The sequence below is a fragment of the Talpa europaea genome, assembly GCF_964194135.1.
Source record: "Talpa europaea genome assembly, chromosome: 1".
NCBI lineage: Eukaryota > Metazoa > Chordata > Mammalia > Eulipotyphla > Talpidae > Talpa > Talpa europaea.
The window spans coordinates 101,771,473-101,797,952 of record NC_140073.1 but is presented as its reverse complement, the minus strand read 5'-3'; the positions used below and the strand labels follow the sequence as shown (position 1 = coordinate 101,797,952).

General features: G+C 35.0%; 1 protein-coding gene across 8 annotated transcripts in view; it reads right to left on the bottom strand.

The window, feature by feature from the left end:
- The window catches only part of SLC4A10 (solute carrier family 4 member 10), a gene marked incomplete at both ends in the record, with an annotated part of 269,813 nt that overhangs the window by 152,040 nt on the left and 91,293 nt on the right, over positions 1-26,480 (bottom strand). For all 8 annotated transcript variants that reach the window (XM_084240237.1, XM_084240240.1, XM_084240238.1 and 5 more), the window contains one exon: positions 14,919-15,000. In XM_084240237.1, coding sequence (XP_084096363.1) covers positions 14,919-15,000 — 82 coding nt within the window. The remainder of the gene's footprint in view (positions 1-14,918; positions 15,001-26,480) is intronic.

Genomic DNA, 26,480 nt, shown 5'->3' with positions numbered 1-26,480 from the left:
GCCAAGTTAAAGGACATGCTTTGGAACTTAAAGACTGACTGAACAGAGATCTTCAAAGAAATATAAACATATCACCCAGATTTATGTGTATACATTTTACAAGATAATAAAATCCTTGAGCTACTGGTTTATATCCCAAAGGATTCATTTTCATTTTATTTTGTATATCCCAAAGGGTTTAAACCACAAACATTCCACTTTTCTTCAATGAAATGTGTTTATATAAAGGAAATAAGATTTCTCACCCTCTCCTGGGAAGGGAGAAGACAGCTGTACAGAAGTTCCTATGTAAACTCCTAGATTCATAATTTTAGGGTCCCTTCCTATGCACATAACATCAGGTTCTATGACATTATTTGAATGGGAAGAAAAGGACATGGAAAATCAGTGTAGTAATTGTTATAAATAATAATATGCCTGTCCAGGAGCCTCATGTTTGCTTTTAAGACAAAATATCAAAATTAAAAACTTATCAATGGCCTTAGTGTATCTTCCATAAAGATAATGAAATAAATAATACATGTAAAAGGATGAACATGACTGTTACACAGTAAGCCCTCATGTTTACTAGTTCCCTTTCCCCTTCATATTGCTAACTTTCAGTGGTTTAAGGGAATAGGATGAAATAAAAATGTCCTGTCCCATTTTATTGACTTCCTGCCTCTTATTACCAACTTTTTGAATCCTAACTATATAACAATCCTGGCCTAAGGAACTAAAGAATCACATCAGGGCCTCCCCAGTGCCGCAGCAGATTGAGCACAGCACTGTGAAGCTGTCCTCAACCTCTGCAGCATGTGTTCAATTTCTGGCCGGCCAGGGAGATACCCACATGGCACGGCAGACCTCTCCAGTCTCGCCTGCTGCTCCCCTCAGCAGTGTTTTCAGTCCATCTACCTGTTTTGTTCCCCACTCTGTCTGGTGAATTCTCTCACACTCTCATGCCTCTGGCCTGTCCCCCAGTTCTTGTATAAATAAATAAATTTTAAAAAAATAAACAATCACATCAGATCCTGTGGAAAACAGTATACAAATGGCATTTCCAGGTTAATATTGCCATAATTTTTTCCTACTATATTATATCCAAAGTTGAATTCTGCATCCCAGTAGACATTACTTCAGTCAAGTTTAATTATAGATGTCATTGTTCTGAAATGATTTGACAATTATTAAGCCTGTTCTAAATTATTTTTAAGGTTATAAAGGGCTCAGTTAACTCTTGATAATTCTTGATATATATCAAGTCTGAAAATTTTGTTAACCTTTTCTGATGGGAATTTCTTAAATTATTAAAATGATCAAGAATTAACTTTCTATCATGATCAAAAACTAGAAAGTAATAGTTTCATTTAAATATGAATATATTTTGTAAATAGTGAGATTGGAACAGTGCTATTAAAACTTTTTTAGATGAATAGGAATACTAGAATTATTAAGAATGTACTTTTGATTTAGTTGAGAGAAAACACAATTTCCCAATTAGAAAAACGAAAGATTCATTAAAGATAACATTGTTCTCAGAGCACAAATCTTGCTAACAAATCGTAGATTATTGACACTTGAATTGTGTAGATACCATCTTGTACAGATCCATAATTGTAAATATTTTCATTATATGAGAGGTATCAGTTCTAAAACAACTCTTCATGTGGCTCTGGTAACAAAATAGTGTGAGCAAAGGGCTACACCTTTGGGGATGGGTTGGACTCTATGATTAACAATAATACTAATGAAGTACTCTCCTTTTTAGCTGGGAGGGAAGGGATCAAACTACTCTTGCAGATAACTGTGTTTTTTTCTGTGAAATGAATATCACACAGCTGGTGCATAATTACTGCCTTACGACAGCCATTTAGATGTGTCAATCATGAGAAAAGGTCAAGTACATTAAGCTGAGTAAGCATGTGATCTTTAATTCCATGGAGACTCTAACAGAGTCAGAAAACACAACAAGGCATCATTTACCATAATACATAAAAGAACTCTAATCCCACAGAAATTTTCTGCTTGGGAGAGTAACAGAGAAAAAGAAAAGAGATGCATGTATGTGTAACAAAGATATACCTACTGGTAAGTAGGCTATTGTGCTGATGCTTCTTGTGTAGTTTTGCTTAAAGTAAAAGTGTTAAACCAAAGCTGGTCACAGCCACTTGCCCCTAGTGCCCTATTTGTAATTATCACAAAACAAAGAGCCACAAGATTGTGAACATTCTATACAAGAAAGAGAAATTATGAAGGTGCTGAAATTGTTCATCAAAAGAGGCATAATCTTAGATTTTCTAATCCAGAAGTTTCTGTGACATATTTTCAAAAAAACTATTTCTTATAAGTTTATAATAATGTCCTATATAAAATGTAGCAATAAATAATTTCACATCTTGAATAACAGTTTCATTTTGGAATATAGTAAGCATCAACATTTCTTGAATAAATAAATGAATCCAAATAATATCATTTTCTAAGAAAAAAAAGCATTTCCAATTTTTTATAGGTTCAAGGACATTTTGAAGTTGGAAGTTCAGTGCTCACATAGAGGCTGGATTCAAAACAGACAAGAAAAAGAATAAGAAAGAATGCTTATAGAATATGATCCATCCCCACATTTAAAAAGAAGTGACCAACCAATTTGAAGAAGTTCGATAAAGAAAACAACAGTGAATGATACTAATTAGAATGCAAATAAAAAATGGTAAACAATGCCAATCTGTATTAAAGCTAAACATCCTTCCTATTAAATCATTAATTAAATGCTAAAGGATTTCATAACAGGAAATGAAAGATAACCTGGGCAGTCAAGGTAGGAATTGAGATGGGTCCTAAACCGCTAAGTAGAGTTTGGATGAGCAGAGGAGTGGGAATTCTAGAAAAAGCAGCTAATTTGAGCAAAAACAGAGAAGTAATTTTGGGAGATAATGTAAAATACATGTTAGAGAAGGGGAAAAAATAAGGTAAGATACAACATGTACTTTTATAATCATAAAAGCATGCACTTTCACTATTTTATTTTAAAGAATTATTTATACATACAAGAACTGGGCTGTAAGTCAAGCATGCAGGGGGTGAGAGGATTCACCAGAGAGAGTGGAGAGCAGAACAGGCAGATTTACTGAAATACACTGCTGAGGGGTGCAGCAGGAGAGACAGGAGAGGTCTGCTGCGTCATGTGGGTAGCTCCCTAGCTGGCTGGGGATCAAACTCATGCTGCAGTGGCTGGCAATAGCTTGATAGTGTTGTTTTTAACCCCTGCACCACCAGGGAGGCCCTTCACTATTATTTTAAAACTAAGTTTTATTATAAGTTTTATTTTGCAAGAAAAAGAGAAAAAATAATTAACACACATTAATGATAATACTAGAAATGAATGCAAAAGAGAAGGCTGTACTCCCTATCTAAACCCGTTTTAATTAACTTATGGTTTCTGAACAGTCCAGTCACTTTGCTTCAGGAAAATAGTCTAGGAAAAAAGTAAAAAATGTAAAACTAAAATTTTCCAGGTTTAGTCTTTTATTAATTCTGACTCATTCTGGGAATTATGGTAATTAAGGAGAGAAAGCCTTGCTTGAAAAATCTGGAGTAGTTAGGAGAAAAACAGGAGATTTCCATGAGGCAAGTTGATGAAATTCAACTGTAAAGCTGGAGGAATAAAACAATCAAAACATCTGAAAGTAAATATGAAAAATACTTGGCATATTTAAAAGACTTTTCAAATGAGACATAGATAACATGATTGATTTCTTAATGGCCATAATATTTTAGCAGCTTCTTTCATAGAGAAATGGAATTTCCTCCAACCCTTGGATTTGGGCTTTGCCATGTGATTGGTTTTCACCTATGGGACATTAATCAGTAAATCTGACACAAACAACGATCTGAGTCTACTTGCACATCGGTTTTTCTTTTGATTATTCTCTGGGAACTCCCATGCCACCTGTAAACATACCAGGCTAGCCTGATGGCTGACAGCTATGCAGCTGAAGACTTTATAAACCAACTAATCTTCACTGCCAAGCAATCAATTGACTATAAAGGCAGAAGTCAATTGACTCAGATTATAACTAATTAGTAGAATCCAACTCAAATTAATAATCTATATAATATTCACCTAAATAAAATGGTTGCTGTTATAAGCCACCATATATATTGATGGTTTATAAACCAGTTATTGCTAAGTGATAAAAACTATTCAGATGAAAAAATAATGAATTATGAAGGATCTAAGACAATGTTGAAAAGCTAAATTAGGAGTCATCTTCCTTCTTGTATTCATTTTCATTCTCAGATTTACATAGAACCCAAAAATTCTTTTAGGAAGATGGGAACTGAACTTGAATCCCTTTGCTTGGACATTTAGTCATTAAATCATTTCTGAAGCATAGTGTTCTAAATAAAGACAAGAAGGAATAAATAACAGCTGCCCACTAACCATACCCATCGCGAAAAAACACTATTAATGGAAGGAGAGTCCGGCCCATTTCTCAATAGAAGCCACTAGATTATTCTGGGGGGGGGGGCATGTCTGGGCCAATTATGCTACAAAGTTACGTAGTACTAAGGAACTTACCTTAAATGGAAAAAAAGGTCTACAGGTCTACATTTGTGCTGTATTATAATAAGGAAAATGCAAGCCTTGTGTAACTAAGAGGTCAAACACTTAAGGCTCAAGGCAGGTTTTGGCATTTCTGTATGTGAAAGGGTAGGTTGCATGGTTGACTAGACATTGTAGATATAAGCCAGAAAGGAAAAACAGCTTTAGGGGGCAGGTCCTTGTACACATGATGGTGGGTAGTAACATAGCTCTAGTGCAACTTGCATCACTTCCATCTCTGGACATCACCTCCATCTCTGGATGCCACCAGACTTCGACCTGGTGGCAGAAGAAACTGAGACTAATAGGCTGTCTAGCAATAAGTATTGTTGAGATCAACTTCAGGGGCATGTCTATATAAGATACATATTTTTGTCTGTTTTGTTCACTGCTATATTCCTTGTAAACGGAACAGTGTTTGCAAGTTACTAATACTCAACAGAGTTAGATGAAGAAATGAAGAAATGAATGGATGATTAAATATGAAGTTTCATTCTGTCATACTAAGGATGGCAGCAGCTTAGAGATATTAAGGGTTGATTTAATCAATAAAAAATTTAATTAAAAACAAAACAGTTTACCTTTGATCACGTAACAATAATCTTGGAAATAATTATAAAATCAGTTCATGGTGAGTGTCCTCATTCTATTTTATGGCTGTGTAATATTCCACTATTTGAATCATAATTCAATCAATTCCTTATTAACTGACATTTAGGTTTTTTCAGTTTTTTACTATTACAGTGATTCAATGAATAATGATGGAATATGTAATTTTAAATGTATGAGGGCATAAAAAAACAAAGCAGTTTAAAGGCTAAAAAAAGTACCATATTTCTATTTATATGTAATGTAGTTATAACTTATTATTATAATACAATTAAACTGACAATCTGTTCATAATATTAATCCTTATAATATTCTGTTTAAGAATATTAATAGGGGCCTCCCCTGGTGGCGCAGTGGTTGAGCGCTGGGCTGCGAAGCTGCCTGCAGCCTCTGCAGCACCGGTTCGATCCCCGGCCGCCGGTGAGGGTCCCACATGGTGCGCAGACCTCTCCTGCCGTGCCCGCTGCTCCCCTCAGCAGTGTACTTCGTCAGTCTGCCTGTTCTGCTCCCTGCTCTGGCTTTGGTGAATTCTCTCACCCTCCCACGCTTCTGACTGTACCCAGTGCTTGTATAAATAAATAAATTAATTTTTAAAAAAAATTAGTCAAATATTCTAAAAGTGACAGAGAATTCCAAATGACAGTAAAGAGGACCACTGTAGTTGACAATTAAAAGAACTGTTTTAATAGCTAACTAGAATACAGACTAATAAAACAAGAGAAAGTTAAAGTGAGATAACATAAGGGAAATAAACCACATAAACAGTCAGTATCTCATCTTTAAAAATATGACTTTTGTTTTCATGATCCATATGGTTATTGACCACATAGGTGTTACTGACAACAGTTTTGTATTAATCACTGTGACTTGAAATGCTTTCCTGCAATATATCCAATTAAATCATGGCAGACTAACACACATGAAGAGGTGGGATTCTATATTTCTGAATGATATTCAGGTTGCAAACCATTTTTAACTTAATTTAAAAGATTATAAAAAATAATACTGTGGTAAGGTCATGTAGGGTAAAGAAAATATCAGGCTTTTCTGCCCTTCCGCCATCAGGATAGATGATGGATCCTTGTCCTGAATGCATGCCTGATGGCGGGCACCTGGAATAGGTTGTGGGCATAGGTAGATGGGATTCAGCTGAGCTAAGACTGTGCTTTTAAGGGCGGTGTCACGGGGGGGGGGGGTGCCAGCAGCAGCAGCAGAAGTCGAAGCAGAAGCCGAGAAGCAGCCGAGAAACAGCAGAACGAACGCCAGAGAGTCCAGATAGAGTGAAGACTTGCTGGGGGCTGGGAGGCTGGCAGTCCTCCCAGCCCCCCAGCCAGCACCCCTGCCTGCCATATGACTGGTGAACCCCAAATAAAAAACCTGCAAAACTACTGAGGACTCAGACTCCTCCTTTACCCGGTCTGCATGCGATCAGAAAACCTGCACCGTGGCCAGTCCTGCCCTTTACAGGTCACAACTTTCCATACTTAAGGGATGAAAGGAAAAAACGTCATTTTTTATGCATACAAAAATTATTTGTCTGGAAGTGCTATACCAGAGTATAGGGTAAGGTCCAAGTATCAGGCTTTTCTGCCCTCCCGCCACTAGGATAGATGATGGAACCCTGCGGTCCTGAATGCATGCCTGATGGCGGCCACCTGGAGTAGGGTGTGGGCATATGTAGATGGGATTCACCTAGGCTGAGACTAGGCTATTAAGGGCGGCATCACGGGGATGCCAGCAGAAGCAGAAAAGGAGAAGCAGAGATGCAGAAGGAGAACCATGAGTGCAGCAGACACCACCAGAGAAGGCTGGAGAGCCCAGAAACAGAGAAGACTTGCTGGCAGGCCTCCCTCGCCAGCCATGTACCTGGTAAATCCCAATAAAAGCCTGCAAAAGCCACTGTGGGATCCAGGACTCTCCTCCTTTACCCCGTCTGCATAGAATCATAGAGAACCTGCTCCGTGTCCTGCCTTCTATCCCCTACACAGAGTTCTTTAAATGCTCTTTTAAATCATACTTCATCATCACCAATAAAACCATTTACACTCTGACAAAAAAATAAACAAATTGAGTTATGCAAAGAAAAAAGATAATTTTAAATAATTTAGTTAGAAATTAGAAACCTTTCTTATAAGACTGTAATACTTTTATCACAAATGTTCCTAAGGTAATTTAGAAGCAGTATGAAAATAATCAAAAGGAATATTCATAATCTTCCTGCCACAGAAACAAGACAAGAGCTCAATTAACCAGCGGAAAATTAAAATTTTACTTTCTTCTAATCATGATTTTAATCATTTTGGTTTCCTTTATAATCTTCCCAGCTAAAGCTCATTAAGGAATAAAAATGAGATAAGGGAAGAAAAAATAATCATTTTTTTCACTGTGATTTCAGCAATTCTGATATACCAAGGGCAGTAGAAATGATGAGGTAACCAGGAAAGAGACAAGATAGAATGGTAGGGTAAACAAGGTACCTAGGAGAAAATATAAAAGAAAACATTCAGAAAATTTATCTCAGGATACTGGTACCCCAAAACGGAACTGATTCTATTCAGGTATGGTGATACTAGTATGCTAAAGTTATAGATATTTTCCAAAACATTAAGAACATCACTTCTTTCTATTATTTAATCATAACTCATTATCATCAATATTTATATCAACAGGCATTTTAAATGTAAACATTTATGTACAAAGTGCCCACTGTAATTTATTTCCAGTAGAGTCAAGAAATCAAGTATCCTATTGACAGCACCAGTACCTAAACCTCCTTGGAAAGTAAAGAGATTAAAACAGAAACTTGGCTCTGTGCTTGTGTCCCATTAGCACTTAATTAATATTGGTGAAGATGATTAATTCCTGAGAAATGTCCTAATTGGCTGCAGCCTACTGCCGCTTAGATTGAGAGAGGATCCTGTAGAAAGGAGATAACCTGTGGAAGTAATGATCACATGCAGCTGAGGAGCTTGAAGTAGGAAAGCTCTAGGGGGAAAGATTAGCAGGTGAAATAGAGAGTTAAGAATTTAATGAAGAAGTAGACTAAGTTGCTCTCCTTCACAATGTCACCTTCATATTACTACTCCGGACTATTAAGCCAAATAACTAAATATTGAGCACACTGAAATCAAAGATGTCTGCAAAACTCAAAACAAAAGTATAGTGTTAATATAAACCTGTGCAGTACATATTAAGAGGCTTTGGTCATTTGTAGTTTGTCATTTCAAAGTATTAAATATTTTCCAAGAAAAATATTTCAGGATTAAGGGAATAATTTCTTTGCTGTAAAATTCCCACTTTTAATATTTATAGGATTATTTTGAATGTAATGAAAATAAATTTCTTTTCATCTATTTTATCTCAGAAATAGTAATTAATTGAAAATGTTACATACACAAACACCACAGTTCTCCTCACTCACAGAGAATACGTCCTAAGTCATATTAAATAGCAAACACCTCAAACACTGTACTGTGGCTTGGGTAGGTAGAGAACAGTGCTAAAGACAGCCTGACTTAAAAGAAACAATGAAGGGAGATTAATAAAACATACGCTTTTTCTAAAAGAGATGCCCCAATACTGACATTCTAAACAAAGAATGCAAAATGGATAATCAGGACCCTCAAGTTGTGAAACCATACATTTTCAGAATTTTTTTAGCCACATATGCACATTAGACTATATGTTCCTATCTTCATGTAAATGCATGTCTACAACCACTTATGACCAAATTTATAAAAATACTTTAGATCTTTCTTATTGGAAGTACAACCTAATTACATTGTAAAAGCAAACAATAATTATCAAGTTACCAGCCACTTCAAACAAATCTTCATGAATTTTATATCAAAATAAACTGATGTGCATTTGGGTTGTTTCCATAGCTTAGCTATTGGAAATAGTGCTGCTATAAACATAAGGGTGCAGGTGCCCTTTTGAATTAATGTTTCTGTGTCCTTTGGGTAAATACCTAGGAGCAGAATTGCTGGATCATATGGAAGCTCCATCTTTAGCAGGTTGAGGAACCTCCACACAGCTTTCCATAGTGGTTGGAGCAGTTTGCACTCCCACCAGCAGTGCAGAAGAGTTCCTTTTTCTCCACATCCTCACCAACATCAAGAAGATGTGGTACATATACACAATGGAGTATTACTCAGCAACCAAAAAAGATAAACTCATGCAATTTGCAGCAACATGGATGGAGCTGGAAGGGAACATGTTCAGAGAAATAAGCCAAAAAGAAAAAGAAAAATACCAGATGGTCTCACTCACAGCAGGAATTTAGAAAACCTAAATAAGGGACCAGGAAAAAGACTAATTATAATAAAGTAAAAATCAACAAGCAACTATAAACCAGAGACAGAGACACACTACAGGAGGGGGGGAGGGAATGGGATCAACACCAGGGTGGGTGGGTAGGAATTGTATGGGACTATAACCAAGATGAAAATGCATAAATTGTGCAAAAATGAAATATATATACAAAATTTAGAAATAATATACAAAATTTAGAAATAATATACAAAATTTAGAAATAATAATAAAAAATAAAAGATAAAATAAATTGATGTGGGTCAAGTACACAAAAAATATGAAACAATTAAAATGAAGAATGGTGTATTTTTCACCTGAGTGTTAATTGTAGAAAATAAATTCCAGGGGCCTCCCCAGTGGCAAAGCAGTTTGAGCACCGAGCTGTGAAGCTGTCTTCAGCCTCTGCAGCACAGATTCAATTCCCGGCCAGCCAGGGAGAAACCCACATTGTGCGGCAGACCGCTCCTGTATCACCCGCTGCTCCCCTCAGCAGTGTTTTCCATTGTTCTGCCTGTTCTGCTCCCAGCTCTGTCTCTGGTGAATTCTCGCACCCTCCCGTGCCTCTGACCCATACCCCAGTTCTTGTATAAATAAATAAATCTTAAATTCCATTACTAAAGACTTTAAAAGACTATCCTCTTATTTGATTCTTATTCTGATTGGGTTCTTATAATAGTGAAGGGGAAAATGGAAGAGTTCATTATGAAATGTGCACAGGTAACAAAGTTAGATGAATAAAGGAATAAAATTTACCATTAGCTATTGTTTCTGAAATCTTCAGTATTAGTCTATGTGCCTAATTCCCATCCTCAAATACACAGTGTTATGCAAGCAAAATACATGATTTAAAATGAATTATGTGCAATTAATTAACTCCAATCATTATTACCAATGGACCAAGTACCACATAACTTTGTACCATCAATTAGCATTAAGCATATATCAACAATGTGAATTGCACAAAAATTAATCAACCAAAAATAGCAGAGAAGACATTTGAAAATACAAACAATAAGATTTTTCATTTTGTGGTACAGCAAGAAGATAATTTAAAATAAGAAAACATTAAGTTATAATAAAACTAGTCTGCAGTTGGAGAGAGACTTTTTAATTTGCCTAATGGGAATTTAGTAACTAAAACTTTTCAAGTTTTTGCAAAATCAACTTGGAAACTATTGTGATGTGGGAACTAAATAAGCATCAAATTATATATTGCTTCATAATAAGATTGTCTCAATTTTTTTTCAAATGGTCATGAGTAAATGTGCCCTAGTTTCCCAGTCACTGAACATCTTTCCCCATTCAGTCACGTAGTAAACAAGACTCAGCATTATCTTTAATTCCATATATAGTTGTTAAAAGCCCAGACCCTTGTGGGTTTGAATCTCTGCTCTACCACTTGCTGGTCATATGACCTTGGCCTGTATTCTTTAGTATCTTTATCTATAAAATGGAGTTAATATTATTATACTTACCTCATTGAGTTCCTTTAAGAATTAACTCATTCTCTGCTATCTACCCTATCCTATGCAAATAGCCAAACTTCTCTACTCACCCTACTGTCATGTACAAAATCCCAAAGTTTTAACTTCACCATAGTTACCAGTCCCAGAATGTAACATATCCTTTTTTCTTTGCCTGTTCATCTTTGATATCCCTCCTCTGTCTCTGGAATGCCAACATGGTTTCTCCCAAGGAAATCTAATTTTTCATTCTATTGGCAATTTTCTGGGATAAAAGATTAGAAGAAGTCTAGGCCTAAGTTTTAGCTTTGTATTTTTTTATTTTCTCAAATTTTTTTACTTGCAAAATACCATATCATAACTATAAGATCAGCACTTGCAACATTTTAGTGAAAACCACTCTTAACATTATAATAATTATGGTCATAAAGTCTTTTCGCTTTCTTAAAGCTTAGGAATACATTGAGCAAAATGAGGAAAGTGGGAGATGATTGCCATTGATAGAATTACATTATAGGATAGCTTTGTGTTAGGTCCTTTATTTATATTATCTTCGCATTTGAGCCCATAATATTTTATGAAGTAAAGAATCCAGGCCTCTACATGATTCTACTGACCATCTATTGACTTCAACATGCCACAGGTGAGGTAGCTACTGTAGACAAGAGGCTAGTCCCGTCAGTTCAAGTAATTCCTGGATGAGAGACAAGAGCACACATGGCATCTAGAGAAATAAGTACCTCGATCCTTTAAGAGGTGATCCACTGAATAAGTGATTAAACCTAACCTTTGCTGCTAAGGTTGCCAGATAGAGTGATTAGAAAATCACAAAGAAAAAGATTATATGCCAGAGCTATGCTAAAGTTGTTCATTGCTGATCTAAAATTCAAATTTAACTGAGCACTGTGGTTTTATCAAACACTCTCCACTACATATATATTGAAGAGCAAGCAGAAGGAATCTCAAGGGTATTGATGTGTTTCTCCTTCAGTAATATCACTGTTCAGACAGTGCTAATCTTCATAGATGGGGGAGACCAAAAATAAAAATCATTTAAACCCAACAATTGTTGCTCTTACTCAGAATCCTGAGGTGGTCTATTTACAGGGGTTCAATGTTCACATTACATTTTACCATAGGAAATGGAAGAATGCTTAGAAAGAGCACTCTAGTAATACTAAGGATGGTGGACTATGGGAAAAATGTGCACACATTTTTAATGCTGGAAAAAATGAGAGCAGCAGCAGAGGGAATCAGAAGAAAAAGACTAGAAGAGACACTACTGAGAGAAAGGCAAAGAATTTACTGACAGCATGATATAAAAAATAAAAGGTGAACATAATCTAGTAAAATTCTATGCTCTTGAATTTAGCTAATAGAGGAAGAGAAAGAAAACTGACACAAGATATGTGTAAACAAACGAAGAAATAGTTTGGTGGGGGAAATGATACTTTTGACAAATCATCAGAATATATAATATATGTGAATACATTATTATATTATAGCAAGCTGTTGCTCACACTGGCCAGGTGATCATTTTCCATTAAATCATTGCACCTGAAACTTTATAGATATTTTTAACTATATGGCATTTTGACAAGCTGTACTCAGAATGTTAAATTATACCAGTAATTCTATTAGCTAAGTTTATACACCTAAGCCTTGAGAAACATTAATGTTCAAATTTAACATCTTAATTGAAAGATGAGTTTATAAAATGTGCTTGTCTTCAATAGCAATTCCCAACTCTATTTCACTTAAAATAAATACCTGTTGATATCTTTTATCTACATTATTAAAGAACCTCTTAAAAAGTAAAGCTCTGGTCTTTTCCTTTAATTATACAGAAGGAGAAACTTCTACCATTATTACCTACATAATACTATCATTCTTCATTTATTCATCTTATATTATGCTGCTTACTGATTTTCCCTGAACCATGACATCCATCCCATTGCTCCTGCGTTATATTCTGATTCAAAGTAATCAGTCTGGAACCACTAACAGATACAGTAATTTTTTGTGTGCATCTCAGTAGAATCCTCTGCCTAATATGATCTGGAAACATAACAAATATTTAAAAATTCAATTTTTTCTGTTTACTTTCAAAATTCTGAAATATAATGCATTTTATGATGTTACTTTCAATATTAATTTTAATGACTAATGACTATCATAATTATTTACTTCTGGAATTAAAATACCAACTATAGACATCAGTAAACAGAACAAAATTTGACCCATCCATTTGTGCTTTGCCATTCAGAATCTCTATTATTACATATTGTTATAATGTCAACTAAATTTCCTAACTATTCCCAGTAAAAAGAAAACATATGTGATATATGTTGATATAATAATTAATTAAAATGACCATATCAAATATTATTTTTATATTATGCATATTCACCCAGAGATCACTCCTTTAAATATTTTACTTAAAATACCTCATAATTATGGTGACATACAGTAATTATATCCACATTATAACTGTTAACATCTAGTTATCCATATGTGGGTTACAATCTTCAAACCCAAAATGGCTTCTCCTTGGAACAAGTATATTTTTAGGCTAACTTTTTGCCTTATTGGGTTTTCTTGTATGTGTATAATGATCTTGGTATCTTCCCTACCAGGTAAGCACATATACGCTCAGTGAATACAAGCATAGCTTACGTCATGGCATGTCATAAGTAGGAGTAAATATGCTTCTGGAGAAAAAAAAGTTATATGATGATATTTCAAATGCAAAGAGATACTAGTTTTATATTATCCATTATAGTTTTGATTTTTAGGTTTTTGCTCTCTTCAATTTGTGCAATGAATATGGATAGCACAGCAAATCACCCCATAAGTATACTCTTCCTGGATCTGGGTATTTATATATCAAGCAAAATGTCAGACACTGAGGGTGGCTGAAAGATGTTTCTAAATATTCTATTTACCCTCCTGTTATTTAATTGCTATAGCTCAAGATCCAAGAAAAATAAATTTAAGTGTAATTTAAGTGGCTTCATTATAATTCTTAAAAACAATAAACCCTTACTTCTCAGTCACAGTAGATTATCAGCAGCTATCTCTGATTAATTTTGCATAAGATCACCTAGAGTTTTCATTTTTCAACAGAGATGAAAAACATTGTATGTTGTATCTCACTAGTAATAGTTACTGGTTAAAAATAAAAATAAACTAGTGGTATGTATATATTAAATTATTTATGTAACTCTTATACCAAGTACTGCTCTTAAGTATTTCTTCTTTAATTTTCATTTTAAAAAAAACCTTTAGGAAATATAGCCATGTGATCCTTCATCTAACAATTGAAAAAAATGAGATGTAGGGAAGCTAACTAATGGCTGAAGATTCCGTAACAAAGTGCAAAACTGATATTCGAACCCATCACAGTCTGGTTTCAGAACCTGCACACTTACCTATTTGACCATACTACCTCCGTATTGAATGATTTGACCTTCTTTCTATTGAAGAGAACACACAAATGGTGCCTTCCTTTCTCTCATATATATTTAGGTAAAACTAGAATACCAATTGTCCTTAACATTTTAGTATCAGTCTACTCTGACAACACAAGCTGAGTAAGATGCCTTTCCTTTCCTGTTCTCCCTCATATAGCACCTAATATGCCAGTTTGTTATTATCTTTTTCTTTTTATCCCCCAAATGATTTTAAAAATCGTTGAAAGGCAACGTAGTACCTAGAAAATAGCAGAGGCTCAATCAATGTCTGTTGGATGAATGAATGCTTCTAAGATTGATAGTCTGCCTATCGGCCTTCCAGACCACACTAAAACAATCATATCCATCTCCCCCACTACCATTATCTGATATCAACTTTTTCATTTCTACAGATTGCAACAGAATTCTAATTTCCCTGTTAAACATTTTAGGAAAGCATACGAGTGGTTATCTCAAGGTAAAAAAGAATCTTACCTTCTAAATCTTCTTTCTCAAAATGTGTTTTGAGAATAGAGCGAGTTCCACCTCTATCCACAACTGCCTCTTCATCATTTCTCTGTAGAAAGGTGAGAAAGAAGATTGAATGATGGTACATATATTCTCTTAATTTCAGAATATAAACTTTAACATCATCTCATATTTTAAGGATTTAATCCAGTCACTTAAACATACATACATGAATGTGCTTGTTGACAAGCAAGTGTTAGTTCAGTAAGAGGGAAAATAAAATTAATTTGTCCAGATAGTGAAAGGAATGTCATTTGATTTTCATGAAATTAAAGGCAGTCAAACATTTCAGTTGGTATCACTTGTTAGTGAGATGAAAAATACAAAATAAACAGCTATCCTGTCAATTTAGTAATATGCATTTATCCCTGATAATTCTTGTTAACAAGTTGACATTTTGAACCATACAAGGAAAATATGAAAATCATTAGTATTAACACTACTAATGCCACAGAAGGATGAAAAAATTCCACTGCCATTAAAAATGGGGTTGGGAGATCTAATCTCTTGAAAGCAATTAGTAGCAATTAGGTAAACTATAATTCTAATTACTTTGTTTCAGTACAATGCATTTTATTCAAATTAAACTATAATTACAGTCATGTGCATTAAACTTTCATTCAGTTTCCATATATATTTTTACCCTTTTAGAATGACTGGAGAGAAGTTCTGACCTCTGAACACTGTACACATGCTCAAACAATACACTGACCCATTTGGTATTCAATAAAATAATTAGGATGAGATGATCCATTTTGGCCATACAGGAATAGATAAAATATTCAAATGAAATGCAAATTATTTCTAACTTATCTGGATATGCACACATACATTAAATTGTTTTAAAAGTTATTGAGCAACATAAAAGGAGAAATGAAAGATGAATGAATTTTCCAAGATGTATTTCTAAATCTATTCTTATATGTCTATTGGGAAAATAAAAGATGTTTCTCCTTTGAAATCTTTTTTAATTCCTGAACATAACATTGATAAATATGTGACCTCTATCTTTTACAAATCAGTACTTCTTTCAGCTGTAGGATTATAGACATATTTCAACCTAGAATGATCAACTTGCATGTGCATCACATGAACGAAATATACAGTAGGAAAATGGATTTTGTAGCCTATAGTTCTGTGTCTTTCTAACAACATGTGCTGAGACAGGTGAGGGCAAAGTATGAAATCAGAGTTAAAGAAATTTACACTATGAATGAGAAAAAATAAGGGAAAACAAATGAAAATTAAGAATGGATTCAGAACCCATTACTCCTGTTTGACAAGTTTTAAATATCTGTTGGTTTGAGCGATAATATCAATAGCATAAACTAAAGATGGGAATAACATAATTTTCTTGAAACAGACAATTACAAGTTTCAGCCTATTTAAAATCTGTTCTTGATACATTCAAAAATCAAAGGGATGCTCTAAGCAGGATATATTCAAATATATATCACATTGGAATGCATCTCTGCCCTCTAGGGTGCTAATTGGAAGAATGCCAAAAGCTAAGTCATGTAACCATTTCAAAAGGTCAGAAGGAGCACTATTCCACTATATTATACAATGACTGTCCCTTAAAACTATAAATTGGAAAACTTTATATAGGATATAAAATATTTCCCCTATACAATATTTAATTTTAATTTCAAGGAACTGAATCAATTTTCAACTTATAGACATATAAAAGATAATTCTATTGAATAATGTCAAAATATTGAGATAAAATAAAATTTTGCACTAAAATGGAATCTAAAAAAGGAAGAGTTGATTTAATTCCCATATAAGTCACAAGTAGAAGTGACCTATTTTTCAACATTTCTTTGGAAGAAAAAAAGAACTAGAACTAGAAACTAGAATATTAATGCAGTTCAATGTAAGTGACTCTCTTTGAAGTTTAATAGACAATATCCTCTTTAAATCCTCCCCAGATGTTCTATAATAACATTAAATGCATGATCTTAAAGACTGAAAATTCCCAATATACAAATTAATACTAATACATATAGTGGCATTCTTTTGCTTTGGTTGTAGTTCAATAGATCATTTCAATATTATTCAAGATTTTAATAGAGTACTTTCCTTCCCCCCATTACCAAGAGCAAGCGAACATGGGATGTGATTAAGGGACTGCAGAGGGATATGTGACACTGGGTACCATTCCAAGTGGTAATCCCAAACCAATAAGATAAACACTAATTTCACTTTGTTATATTACTTTCATTAGATTTGCTCAATATCAAATATGTTAAGGCACCCTACTTTCCACACATATTACTCACTTAGGAACTAATTTTAGCACTGTGTAGGAAGATTAAAAAATATATTGGCTTCCCACTCAATAGAATTTATCCTTGCTATACAATTGAACAAACATTTAAAAGATGATTGATTCTGGTAAATAGCAGAAGACGATTAAAAAATTGGGGGGGGGGGAACCTCCCTGGTGGCACAGCGGGTTGCACACAGCGCTGTAAAGCTGTCCACAGACTCTGCAGCATGAGTTCAAGTCTCGCTGGTCAGGGAGATGACCACATGGCACGGCAGACCTCTCCTGCCTCACCTGCTGCTTCCCTCAGCAGTGTATTTCTGTCATTCTGCCTGTTCTGTTCCCTGCTCTGTCTCTGGTGAATTCTCTCACCCTCCACACCTCTGGCCTGTACCCCAGTTCTTGTATAAATAAATAAATCTTTTAAAAAAATCTTTTTTGGCAAGACCCATATTCATGTATGAGTAGTCAAAACAAAAGTTTCACAAACCAATATTTACCCTTATCATGAACAATGTACTGATACTTTCCATTCTAGCTATTTCATTTTCAGTTTATTTGTTTGAATCCTTTAAATATGTTGTTGAAGTAACATTGCTTTATATTATATATTACAGGTGCCCATAATCATAAATCAACATGTGTATACTACATTAAGTTCACCACTGAATGTACAATTCTGTCCACCAACTTATTCATCTTATACCTTTCCCCATGCCTTCTGGTAATCAGTAGTTGATCTAAAGGTTTAATTTTCTTTCATCTAGTTTATTTGTTTTGTTTATGTACCACACATGAGTGAAATCATGTAGTGTTTGTCACTAATCATTAAATTTTTTTTCATGACTGAAAAATGGGCTGTCACTTGCAATTTTGACAGCACTGGTATAGACGGTGGCTCTGTAACAGTAACTAATTCACAAAGAAATTACATCTTAAGCCCATTTACATAAACCTCTAACCAAATGAATAACTTTTAATTGATTACTTTTCAAACCAATATTTTATTTTTTTAAGTTTCTGTCATGTTAAGTTTAGGGATATACTGTACTCGCATAAGTCATAAATCTTTTGAACAACTATGACTTTCTCTTCCTTCCACCCATTTTTCCTTCCTTCCATCAAGAGAGTAATGGTTTCCTCTTCCCAGCACCACTGAAGTACTGAAGTACATATCTTTCATGTTTTTCAAGAAAGAATACTATTATCTAAGATCCTCTCCATTTAAACCCTGCTTATAAGTAAATTGAATTTGTATTCAGTTAAAGACCAATTTCATGTGATTTGCATGACCCAAATGTATTCTATGATTTTCTACAATTTGATTACTTCTAAACACCAAGACATTTATGCTTTGGGTTCAAATGTATGTAAACATTTAAACTGGTATGTACATATAAATTGGAATCATATATACCTCCAAATAAAGTTTTCAAAGGGAAGAGTTTTTCTGTCATTAGAACAGAACTTTCTAACTCAATGTTCACATTTAAACCTCACTTTGAACCAACATACTTTCTCATGAAAGAGCAACTAATGAGCACTAGCACATTTGTTTTAAAATATTCAGATAAAAATGTTAACAATTTCTTCTACACTTGTTCATGAATGTCATCAAGTACACCATGAATATGTAAAAATGCATTATTGTGATTTACCATAACTTTTATACAGTCTTCAATTAAAAAACTTTTTCTAGTTTTATAAACCAAAACCTAACAGTAAACCAATGGACCAAAAAAACCCTTTTTTTTTTTTTCATATCCTTTTGCTATTCTCATCTCATATGGGAATGGATTAATGAAAGGGAAAGTAGTTCCCTTTCAGTTTAGAATTCTTTTTCCCCTACAACTATTTAACAGATCTTTTTTTTAAAAGGTAACTTTTTCTTAGATATTAGGATGGTACACTGTGTTGCATAGTCTCAATTAGTCATGCCAAATTCACTTTCTACTCATTCCACCATGCTCTATGTCTTTATGGACTATAGCAGACAAGTTCCCCTTCCTTCTAGCTTCTGACTGAGTTTAGCCAAAGAGAGATGACAGGGCTGGGAAGAGAAAGACACCAATCCAGTTGTGCCATAATTTGACCATAGTGGCCTTTCTCTATCAAGGACCAAAACTCTTGTCATCTAACCCTTCCACAGCCACAGATCTTGTCAGTTTTTTGGTTTTGTTTTGTTTTTTTAAAGATTTATTTATTTATTTATACAAGCACTGGGTACAGTCAGAAGCAAGAGAGGGTGAGAGAATTCACCAGAGCCAGAGCGGGGAACAGAGCAGGCAGACCGACGGAATACACTGCTGAGGGGAGCAGCAGGCACAGCAGGAGAGGTCTGCCACACCATGTGGGACCTTCACTGGTGGCCGGGGATCGAACTGGCGCTGCAGGGGCTGCGGGCAGCTTTGCAGCCCAGCGCTCAACTGCTGCGCCACCAGGGGAGGCCCAGATCTTGTCAGTTTTAATTAACTGCTCCCACAGCCCTCTCCTTTAGGCCAAAGAGTAGTGAAAGTTTCTAATTATTACAGGTTCCTGGAACTTTACTAACCCTACTTGATTTCCCTTTACACTGACTGTAACTTTAAAAATGATTCATTCATTAAACTCTTTTTTGCATCACTTTTGAGTGACCATTTGTTTCCTGCTATGATACTGACATAAATATATGAACAACAATTGTTTTGGTGATTAAAAATCCATGACATGGGCCTCCCCGGTGGCGCAGCGGTTGAGCGCTGGGTTGCAAAGCTGCCCACAGCCTCTGCAGCACCGGTTCGATCCTCGGCTGCTCCCCGGCCACCAGAGGAGGGTCCCACATGTCGCGCAGACCTCTCCTGCCACCCGCTGCTCCCCTTAGCAGTGTACTTCGGTCCTTCTGCCTGCTCTGCTCCCCGCTCTGGCTCTGGTGAATTCTCTCACCCTCCCGCGCTTCTGACTGTACCCAGTGCTTGTATAAACAAACAAACAAACAAACAAATAAATAAATAGAATCTTTAAAAAATAAATAAATAAAAATCCATGACATAAACTTTTGTGGAGACAGACATATAATAAAAATGGCAATCAACATACATAACTTTGAGCAAGAAACATGTATCCAAAAAATACTGTTGAATAAAGTCTAGAGAAAAAATGGTGGAGAAGTGCCCCTGTGTCATTAAAGAACTCTCAATGGCATGATTAACTAAAGAATGTTTAATCTCTGAGAGAGAAATTAACAGCAGGGTATAGAATGAACTTCTAGATATGTGAGAGTGAAAAAGTAAATAATCAAATGTGAGTATTTAATACTTGTGAAGAATTTTCCTCATAACCCAAGAAATGCATGCATATATTACTACATATGGATATCCAAGCAGAAACTACTTTTCAAAAGAGTTTGTAAACTGTGGTATTAATATCTTAACATGAATGGAGCAGTCTCTATTATTGATTTAAGGAATACCAAAAGTAGACACATGTATTTTACAAACATGATCTGCAAGTTAGTTTTTAAGTATTTATTATTTCCAAAGGCTTCAACTTGATCAATTCTTATTAATCCTAAAATAATTCAAAAACCAAGGTTGATTTTGCTAGTTTCACTTAAGTTAAAATATGAATTTTCCAAATTTAAAACACCTCACAAACCACATTCTTTCCAGTCAGCTTTAATAATGCATTCTACTGTTTCATTAAATAACAGATGCAAAAATCTTAATTTCTGGTTTCCTTATCCATCTCCTCAAGACTTTTGATTTAAAATTATTTAATTTTAAAATATATACATTAACATTTAGATTTGATAATTTTAATATTCAATATATAAATCTATATTTACTATGGAAGTGTTGCATTATCATTACCATGTAAGCTAAAGTACAATACAAGTATAAAAAGGTAAACTTTAACCACTAATTGTATGATGCTGTACTAAACTGGACAATATACATGAAAACATGGGCTGGGTGATGGACAGATCACAAGCATTCAATAAATACTTTAGCTGGAATCTAAGCATAAATCAGGCTTAACTTTGTTTTTTTTTTTTTTTTTTTTTTTTTGGTGGTGCAAGGGTTTATTTTTTTTTATTTTTTTTTTTTTATAAATTTTATTGTTATATTCCCCATACAATTGCAGCCCCCCATTCTGACCCCAATCCCTCCCCTCCCACCCCCGCCCCCCTAAAAGTGTCTCTGGTTCATAGTTTTTTGTTGATTTTGATTTTCACTTTCTTATAGTTATTCATTTTCCTGGTCCCTTATTTAAGTTTTCTAGATTCCTGCTATGAGTGAGACCATCCGGTATTTTTCTTTTTCTTTTTGGCTTATTTCGCTGAGCATGATCCCTTCCAGCGCCATCCATGTTGCAGCAAATTGCATGTGTTTATCTTTTTTGAATGCTGAGTAATATTCCATGGTATATATGTACCACATCTTCTTGATCCAGTCATCTATTTTTGGGCATTTGGGTTGTTTCCAAAGCTTAGCTATTGTAAACAGTGCTGCTATAAACATAGGGGTGCAGGTGTTCTTTGGAATTGATGTTTCTGTGTCCTTTGGGTAAATACCTAGGAGTGGAATTGCTGGGTCATATGGAAGCTCTATGTTTAGTAGGTCCAGAAATCTCCACACAGCTTTCCACAGTGGTTGGACCAGTTTGCACTCCCACCAACAGTGCAGAAGAGTTCCTTTTTCTCCACACCCTCGCCAACATTTGTTGTTGCTAGTTTTTTTAATATGTGCCATTCTCACTGGTGTAAGATGGTATCTCATGGTAGTTTTGATTAGCATTTCCCTGATGACAAGTGATGTTGAACATTTTTTCATATGCCTGTTGGCCATTTGCATTTCCTCTTCAGAGAAGTTTCTTTTAAGCTCTTCTGCCCATTTTTTGACTGGATTATTTTCTTTGTTGTTGTTGAGACTCATCAGCTCTTTGCAGATTTTTGTGATCAGTCCTTTATCATTAGTGTTGGGTGCAAAAATGTTCTCCCAGTTGGTGGGGTTTCTCTTTGTTTTTGTTATTGTCTCTTTTGCTGTGCAAAAGCTCTTTAATTTGATATAGTCCCAGCTGTTTATCTTTGCCTTCACTATCACTGCTTTGGGTGATGTGTCTGTAAAGATGTCTTTGATGTGTAAGTCACGTAGTGTTTCGCCTATATTTCCTTCTATATATTTTATGGTTTCAGGTCTTATGTCTAGTTCTTTAATCCATTTTGAGTTGATTTTTGTGTATGGTGTGAGGTGGTGGTCAAGCTTCATTCTTTTGCATGTAGCGACCCAGTTTTCCCAGCACCATTTATTGAACAAACTTTCTTTGCTCCAATGCATAGTCTTTGCTCCTTTGTCAAAGATTAGTTGACCATAAACCTGTGGGTTTATTTCTGGATTTTCTATTCGATTCCATTGGTCTGTATGTCTGTTCTTGTTCCAATACCATGCGGTTTTGATGATTATGGCTTTGTAGTATAGTTTGAAGTCTGGGAGTCTGATGCCTCCATTCCCTTCTTTTTTTTTCAGGAGAGCTTTGGCTATTCGGGGTTTTTTGTGATTCCATATGAATTTCATCAATAATTGTTCTATTTCTTTGAAGAATGACATTGAAATTTTGATTGGAATAGCATTGAATCTGTATATTGCTTTTGGAAGGATGGCCATTTTAATAATGTTTATTCTTCCAATCCATGAGCAGGGGATGTCTCTCCATTTCTTTGTGTCTTCTTCTATTTCTTTTAACAGTGTTTTATAGTTTTCTTTGTATAGGTCCTTTACCTCTTTTGTTAGATTTATTCCCAAATATTTGATTTTTTTTGTTTCAATAACAAAAGGGATGGTCTTTTTGATTTCTTCTTCTTCAGATTTATTGTTTGTGTATAGGAAGGCTACTGACTTTTGCGTGTTGATTTTGTATCCTGCCACTTTACTGAACTGATTGATGAGTTGAATTAGCTTTTCTGTGGAGTTTTTGGGGTTCTCTATGTATAATATCATATCGTCTGCAAATAGTGATAGTTTGACTTCTTCTTTTCCTATTTGGATTCCTTGGATGTCTTTCTCTTGTCTTATTGCCCTGGCTAGGACTTCCAGTATTATATTGAAAAGCAATGGTGAGAGTGGACATCCTTGTCTTGTTCCAGATCTTAATGGAATTGCTTTCAGCTTTTCACCATTGAGAATGATACTGGCTGTTGGCTTGTCATAGATGGCCTTTATGATGTTGAGGTATGTTCCTTGTATCCCAAGAATTTCAAGGGCTTTTATCATGAATGGGTGTTGCACTTTGTCGAAAGCTTTCTCAGCATCTATTGATATTATCATATGGTTTTTATATTTCTTTTTGTTGATGTGTTGGATAACGTTGATTGATTTTCGGATGTTAAACCATCCTTGTGCCCCTGGAATGAATCCAACTTGGTCGTGGTGAATTATCTTATGGATACATTGTTGGATTCTGATAGCTAAAATTTTATTGAGGATTTTTGCATCAGTGTTCATTAGGGAGATTGTCAGGCTTAACTTTGAATTTAACTTAGCATACTATATTTTCTTAAAATAAAAGAACCCATCTATTTTTTTCTGGCATATTACCTTAATAGGTATTTAAAATCTGGTATAAATTATAAAACATATGTAATACAAGTTAACTCTATCTAATATACTGTGTTAAATCATATAAAACATATTTCTTGTAAAGTATAATAATTTTTTTCTTCCCAATGTATTTTTTTTTTTTGGTAATGAAAATATTTTATTATTTTTATGAATGTAAAATATCTCACCACTGCTAGAAACATTCTTTTAAATTTTTTTTTTTTTTATAAATTTTATTGTTATATTCCCCATACAATTGCAGCCCCCCATTCTGACCCCAATCCCTCCCCTCCCGCCCCCGCCCCCCTAAAAGTGTCTCTGGTTCATAGTTTTTTGTTGATTTTGATTTTCACTTTCTTATAGTTATTCATTTTCCTGGTCCATTATTTAAGTTTTCTAGATTCCTGCTATGAGTGAGACCATCCGGTATTTTTCTTTTTCTTTTTGGCTTATTTCGCTGAGCATGATCCCTTCCAGCGCCATCCATGTTGCAGCAAATTGCATGTGTTTATCTTTTTTGAATGCTGAGTAATATTCCATGGTATATATGTACCACATCTTCTTGATCCAGTCATCTATTTTTGGGCATTTGGGTTGTTTCCAAAGCTTAGCTATTGTAAACAGTGCTGCTATAAACATAGGGGTGCAGGTGTTCTTTGGAATTGATGTTTCTGTGTCCTTTGGGTAAATACCTAGGAGTGGAATTGCTGGGTCATATGGAAGCTCTATGTTTAGTAGGTCCAGAAATCTCCACACAGCTTTCCACAGTGGTTGGACCAGTTTGCACTCCCACCAACAGTGCAGAAGAGTTCCTTTTTCTCCACACCCTCGCCAACATTTGTTGTTGCTAGTTTTTTTAATATGTGCCATTCTCACTGGTGTAAGATGGTATCTCATGGTAGTTTTGATTTGCATTTCCCTGATGACAAGTGATGTTGAACATTTTTTCATATGCCTGTTGGCCATTTGCATTTCCTCTTCAGAGAAGTTTCTTTTAAGCTCTTCTGCCCATTTTTTGACTGGATTATTTTCTTTGTTGTTGTTGAGTCTCATCAGCTCTTTGCAGATTTTTGTGATCAGTCCTTTATCATTAGTGTTGGGTGCAAAAATGTTCTCCCAGTTGGTGGGGTTTCTCTTTGTTTTTGTTATTGTCTCTTTTGCTGTGCAAAAGCTCTTTAATTTGATATAGTCCCAGCTGTTTATCTTTGCCTTCACTATCACTGCTTTGGGTGATATGTCTGTAAAGATGTCTTTGATGTGCAAATCACGTAGTGTTTCGCCTATATTTCCTTCTATATATTTTATGGTTTCAGGTCTTATGTCTAGTTCTTTAATCCATTTTGAGTTGATTTTTGTGTATGGTGTGAGGTGGTGGTCAAGCTTCATTCTTTTGCATGTAGCGACCCAGTTTTCCCAGCACCATTTATTGAACAAACTTTCTTTGCTCCAATGCATAGTCTTTGCTCCTTTGTCAAAGATTAGTTGACCATAAATCTGTGGGTTTATTTCTGGATTTTCTATTCGATTCCATCTTCCCAATGTATTTTTAATAAAGAAGTTGAGTTTCTTTCTAAAGTATCTAATTGGGGAAGTAAAAATTAGGTTTCATTTACTTATGCAGAGTAAATGTGTTATTTCATCTTTACACATGTAAGAAAAAAATAGAACTGAGACTAAGAATTGGAGGGAAAAATCCTCTGTGCTAAGAAAAGGGATAAGAACGTGTAAACTTTTCATCAAGATTTTTCTCATCTTGTTTACTTGGGAAAAACTCCACCATTGAAAACTTTAAAGACAAGTTGAGAAGCCACATGGGTAGGTCAAGGGTGTTCATTTGTTAATATAAAATAGTCTGAGTCAAAAGCAGGATTAAAACATTCACAGGTGAAAGTCTTCCAGTACTAAACTATTTCTGTCTCAAGATTAATTTCATCCCAATATATAGTATTGCACAGCGGGTCATCGAATAACATTATTTTAAGTTTAATAAGAAAAAAAATCCAGGCTAAAGTTGAACAAATGATTTTATGTGAAAACCCACTTTCATTATATGTGATTTTGCTGAAAGTCAGAGTGTCCAAAAGCCTAATCTGGATGAGAAGTGACAACAATTATACTATTACTGCCACTGTGACCCAAAGAATACTATTTCTCCTATCTGATAATTTAAAGATAGAGAGTTTGAGAATTTAAGAAGTTTTAGTTAGCCAAATTTAAAAGGCATTTAAAGGGTAGTGGTACCTGCATAATTGAGTTCTTGTTTGCTGACCTAATCCTCTAGATTGGTTTATTTGGTTTGAATTCTGGACTTCATTCCTGCCTTGCCCTTAAGTCTTTCCAGAGTCTCAGTTCTGCCTATGAACCCAATTTCATACCCAGAAAATATTACTCCTTTAATTTTTCCTTACTGCTGCTTCATGCTGTCTTACTCTCTTCATGTTGCTTGCTCATGAATGCCCTACAAGGCTCCATCTGTCTTGCAGGCCTTCCTCATTTGTCCCACTGTGTCCTTCTCAAAGCATCTGCCAAATCCCCATGAGCTTATTTGGTGCTCAAGTCCAAGTTCTTGCTGATATTACTATCACTTTGCTGCTGATACTCCCATTTAAGAGATCGACAGAAAGGCAGTGTTGGATAGATGCTGACAGTTCCTACATGGGGGCATGTACCATCTGGATTCAAGTT